The sequence below is a fragment of the Cyprinodon variegatus genome, unplaced genomic scaffold (genome assembly GCF_000732505.1).
Source record: "Cyprinodon variegatus isolate N-32 unplaced genomic scaffold, C_variegatus-1.0 Scaffold176, whole genome shotgun sequence".
Lineage (NCBI taxonomy): Eukaryota > Metazoa > Chordata > Actinopteri > Cyprinodontiformes > Cyprinodontidae > Cyprinodon > Cyprinodon variegatus.
Window position 1 is genome coordinate 572,560 of NW_015150629.1, and position 5,511 is coordinate 578,070.

A 5,511-nucleotide genomic window follows, 5' to 3' on the forward strand; every position below is an offset into this window, starting at 1 on the left:
AAAGTTCAAATTTATCATAAATATTGTCCAGAATGAAGCGACAGATACCTTGCCAAAAACGCCTGGTGTGTTGAATCTAGTTATTGTGGCAGAGTTCTGACAGCATTGAGGTCCATTTCAGAAACTTAAGATTAGTCTGGTTTATTTCTTAAAAACTAAATCTGATGTGAGTTGGGTATCTAAGCTCTGTTACAAAACCTGATTATAACCTAGTTTGAACCAGCAAGCAACAGGACTATAGACTAATATTCACTCTATTTATAGAGTGAATATTGATCTAGTTATATAGTTTAAATACCATGCTATGATGTATAACTTTGACCTTTTGTATTTTAATCAAAGTAGACATTTTGAGTCGGATGGTTAACATAGGGGCATAAATGGGTATTCCAACAAACAAGCACCTCAAATACATGATATCTGGTTTTGGAACAGACTTAATAATTCATAGGGGGACGTTTCTGAAACTGCCTCACCAAATTTGGTGATGGCACTAAATGTCCACAGATCCATGCTGGAAACTGAGCAGTTCAAAACCAGCCAAGTAAATATCCAGTTTTAGTTATACAACAATCTTGCTGGGTAAAAAAAACAGTTTGACACCAGAAATAATTGGTGTGATAAATGTTTCCTACTTTCTTACCTTAGACTGAACATTTCATGTTTTAGGATCAGTTAAGATTGCTAACAGTTAACTATACTTAAGTGAAGGAATTAAGTATGAATAGTTTATTAATAAAAGTATTTTTTGCATTTATTAAAAGAAAATATTTTTGATAAACCTAATGTATCTAAAACAAGAGTTTTATTTTAAAACCATGGCCTGATTGAATATCAGTGAGGGGAAAAAGCGTTATGGGTGCATTAACGTGGTTTATGAAAATGTCTGTTTTCATTTCGATTACTGGTGTGTAACGTAAAATATTTAAGTTTGTATAAATTAAGGTAAGATCCACACTAAATTCAATCTGGTGGACTCAAGAATGCTGGATTAAAACACCTAAAAAACTGCAAATTAATTTTCTGTCCGTATCATGCATTTAGAAAATCCTCATCAATCCCTTTTTGTAATAGTAGAAGCCTTTTGTATATTAACCACATATCCTTGCAGAATAAAGAAGGCATCTTGAGTTCTGTCTCAGGAAAATAAGATCAGTTTTTTTTTTCACCTTTTTTTTTTGCCCTTTATCAGCTTCTGTTCTGAAATCTAAATTCCTTTCAGCTTTGAAACACACCCAGCCCATGCTATTGTTACAGACCATCACAACGTCCAGATGCTAAGCTTTCAAATGTCCAAGTACCTGCACTCGAGGGGGGTTGAAGCCCATGTTGTAGACTCTCCCGCTGGCTGGGTGGATCCAGCGGTCGCTCAGCCTCTCCCTCAGAGTTTCATAGGGAATGTTGAGACTGATGACCAAGTCCATCTGATAGAGATTGTTCAAGGCCTGAGCCTGTGCCAGTGTACGAGGGAAACCTGGACAGAAGGAAAGCAGAAAACTCTTACAAACCATCTTTTATAATTACACACATCCAGCTTCCATTGGATTTTTCTAATAAGGATTATACAATGAAACTAAAAAGGAAACATCAGTAATACCCTGTTCACTGATTTTCATTGAAATGGCTTGTGGCAATACTCGCAGGAAACAAATAAGTTAAAGAACTTTGTGGCAAAAATTTATTCCCAAGCTATAATGCAACAGGACAAACAACAACAAAAAAGGCTGCTCTGGACAACTGTCAGTTCAATAACTGACATGCAAGACCAATATGGATGCTTTACAGGTTAACTGATCAGATTCCTAAAATCTACTACCGGTAGTTTTAATATGTGCATATCTTAATATATCTCAAATTAACACTGATATGAGAGGCTTACAGGTACTGCAAGGAACACTTTATTTAAATGGTAAACATGTTATTCTCTTACCAACAAAAAGGTGCAGCTTCAAATATCAGAATATAGAATAATTAAATGAAATTTCAGTGACTTCATTCAATAAAAGTCAAACTCATTATATAGATTCACTGCACACAGAAATAATTCTCAGTTTCTTTCAGTTCATTTGAGCTTTTAAGGGAGCCTGGGTTGGTTTAATACAGACTTTCAAATAGTCGTCATTGGCCACATCATCTTTGGACCAGAGATTGGAATCTGCATCTTTTTAATATAAGTTTTCTTTCCACTCAAATTCAAGTTTACACAGACAGTAAAACTGCCAGGTCAGGTCTCTTCCCCATGGTTGTGTAGGTCATACAGTCAAAAAAAAAAAAACTTTTTAATGCAAGATTCTAACTTTCACTTAATATCAGATTTCTTTTTTAGCTGCATGTTTTATCTATTAAGAAAAATAAACTATAGTAGAGAATTTATCATAAGTTTTTAAATAATTTATTTTTTTCTATCATACTCTAATGAATTAAGAGGCTCCTGTAAGCACAACCCTGATTTGTGTCCTTCTTCACTCATCCTTTACTTATTTAATATTTATGATGCAGCGTTTAAACATTTACAGCTTTGCTTCATCAATGTTTGTCACAGCAGGTAATATTTCAACTATGAGAAAGCCTCGGTGACCTCCCTCTATGTTTGTATGTGTTTGTGTGTAAATGGGCGTGGTTCCACACGCAAAGTATTTTAACCAAACAATGAACCCATTTCTCTCACTATGAACACTCAACATGGTGGAAGACGTTACACCACACCCAGAGAATACAGACAAACCCAATCTAACAAGAACTATGACAAACACAATAGCAATCTTTTACCTCTGTGTACCCTGAGTCAAAAACATCTATTTAAGCTACCTGGATTTAAATTCTACATGAAAGGTAAAATGAGGTGGACTACTAACTTCAAGAGTTCCTGCTGTTCTATTTTCTTCATATACAGTACCTTTAGGGTCCCTACATGTGTTTTCCATGTCAAAATTTCATAGTATTTCAGACTACATTTCCCAGAGACCATTGCCCTTTCTAGCACATTTTTAAGTAATACTATATACATGAATATGAATTCATAGCAGGTATTTTCCACAATGATAACGCTCTAAATGAAGAAAACAGATATATAAAGGAATGGTTAAACAAAACAAATGGTAATTTGAGTGATTTATAGGTAAGCAATGGATGGATTGATTGAAAATTAAAGAATAAATTGATAAATTGCAGGCAGATTGACAAATGTACAATAGAGAAAAAGACCAAGAATTAATTGATCGACTCATTAATGGCAGGAAGATAGACCGGCATAGGAACGGTTAAAGATGACGGCGTCGGTTGCAATGTCCCAAGGAGCACCACACTAAAAGATACAAATGGACTAAACATTCTCAAAAAATATCCAAGGCCTTATGTTACTCTTCATTGCAGCAGGAATCCTGCAGCTCCAACAACAAAATGTTCTGAAATGATCAAATGAAAGATAACAGGAAGACAGCGGCAGAAAATCCTTTACATTCATCTATTCTGAGAAACAAACTCTATGAGAAATATTCTAAGAAAATAAAGGCTAGTTCAAAAACACTTGGGGGGGTAACACTTCTATAAAATATATATAAAATAAAATATATTTTGGCTAAAAAAAAAAAAAATTGGTTGTTCATTTGTGAAATATTCTAACAGTCAGCAAATTTACAATCCTTTGAGAATTTTTTTTTGCCCTCGTTCTTACTAAATAAAATTTAGCCAGAAAACTCCATTATCTTTTGAAAAAGGCAAGCACATTTTATGAATACTTTTTTATAACGACATTTATAGTTAAAAAGAAAACTATAAATACAGGTAAATAAAACTATAAATCCAATTATATGTTTTAGAAGAAGAAAAATGTTAAGACAGAAAATGAAAAAAAAGAACAAGTATTGTTGTTGTTTTATCAGTTAGTGCCCTTCTTCCATAGAAATGTTATGAAAATATAACAGGTTAAAAAAAACTTTTCTCAGGTCTTTATAGTCTTTGGCCAAAGTTAAAAAAGCCGTTATGGAGGGCATAAAAAAAGCCTGTGGCTGCAGAGCCACAGGTTGAAGACTCCTTGCTTAAAGAAAGAATGAAAGAAAATTCTACATGATCCTAGCTGTGGAATCTGGTAATGTGGCCATTAAAGTTTAGGTTCTGGCTCCATTCCTCAGGAGCATTGAGTTCAAATCTGGCCCAAGACATTTCACAGGATACCAAAGCCAGGCAATCCCTGAACTGGAAAAGTTAAATGATGCAAACAGCATAAAACCAAGTAAATCAACCACAGGATTGGTTAAAAAAAATCCACTGGAATAGTTAAACCAAATTATTTCCCATGGCTTGAAAATAGTCATTTAATAAAAAGAAAAAAAGGTTTGAAAATTAAACGAGCTGAACTCAAAATGACCACAAAGATTTTTTTCTATTGAACCAATTAAAGGGTATTCAAAAAGAAAAGTTTTCCATCTCAAGTGACTTTACCAGCCACCACTGTGAATGATTACTGCTCTGTCATAACATGAAAGGTACAAGAGGCTGTTTGTAATTGAGTTATATCAGTTAGTTTTCATCAATAATTAAATGTTTAAATATTCAAGTACAAACATAATAATTAAGCTTCCTAATGTTTCTGGGATCTATAAAATCAACCCCCTACAGAATGTGACTACAGAATGTGACTTTTATATTTAGTTGTAATGAATATATACAGACATTTTTCTGAAATTGCAGCAGTGTTTACATATGGTCCTGCTTATAAATTCACTGTAGAGATTTAAGGGGTGGCATCAGCATGGTCCAATCAGATTTAAGGGTTAGCTGGCAGTTCCCACATCCACCTTAAGGGTGTATGATATTTTATTACAATGATTCACAACAAAGAACTGAAACAGTTAGATGTAGTTCTGCTTTTTTCCCCTCTGCATTAGTTACATTTAGTAAGCAGATGGAAAAGAGGCAGAAAATGTAAAGTTTCTTACCATCTAGCAGCCAGCTGTGGTTCTTCAGCTGCTCCAGTTTGGGCAGCATCAGTCTGGTCATCACTTGGTCAGGAACCAGCATGCCCCTCTCTATGTAGGTCTTTGCCAGCACGCCTGCCTCTAACACACGACAGCCAAGTAAACATAGAGTAGAGCATGTTTGCATCTGCTTCCTGAAGTCAAAGATTTGAAGAAAAAAAAAGGAGGAAAAAAAAAACAGGAGAAGACAGAGCCTGGCCTGTTGGATCCACATCTGACCAGTTTCTGTTTCTGTCAGAGCAACCCTTAAGTTTGTGATGGAAGCAGTGGGGTCTCCTGGGGGTTGTTGCATAAATACTTCCAGAGTCACTGAGTTTAACACACAAACATCTTTAACTGACCTCAGAAGGAAAAACAACAATAATAATAAAGAATAGGGGCCAATTCAACAAGTCCCAGCTTTTTAAGAACTTGGTGATTAACTTTAATGTCACTTTATTCGTTGCTTACAAGTGGATTCAAATATTACTAGTTGGGGAATTAAATGAAACGTTTGTAGATATTATAATGTAGCCATAAACCATTATAAAGGCAA

At 34.7% G+C, this 5,511-nt stretch overlaps 1 protein-coding gene across 1 annotated transcript in view; it reads right to left on the reverse strand.

Moving 5' to 3' along the window:
* ak4 (adenylate kinase 4) overlaps window positions 1-5,511 on the reverse strand; it is an 11,541-nt gene that overhangs the window by 5,312 nt on the left and 718 nt on the right. Inside the window, exons 2-3 of the mRNA XM_015378660.1 lie at window positions 4,938-5,057; window positions 1,302-1,474 (exon numbers count right to left, since the gene is read on the reverse strand). Of these exons, the coding sequence (XP_015234146.1) occupies window positions 1,302-1,474; window positions 4,938-5,057 (293 nt within the window). The remainder of the gene's footprint in view (window positions 1-1,301; window positions 1,475-4,937; window positions 5,058-5,511) is intronic.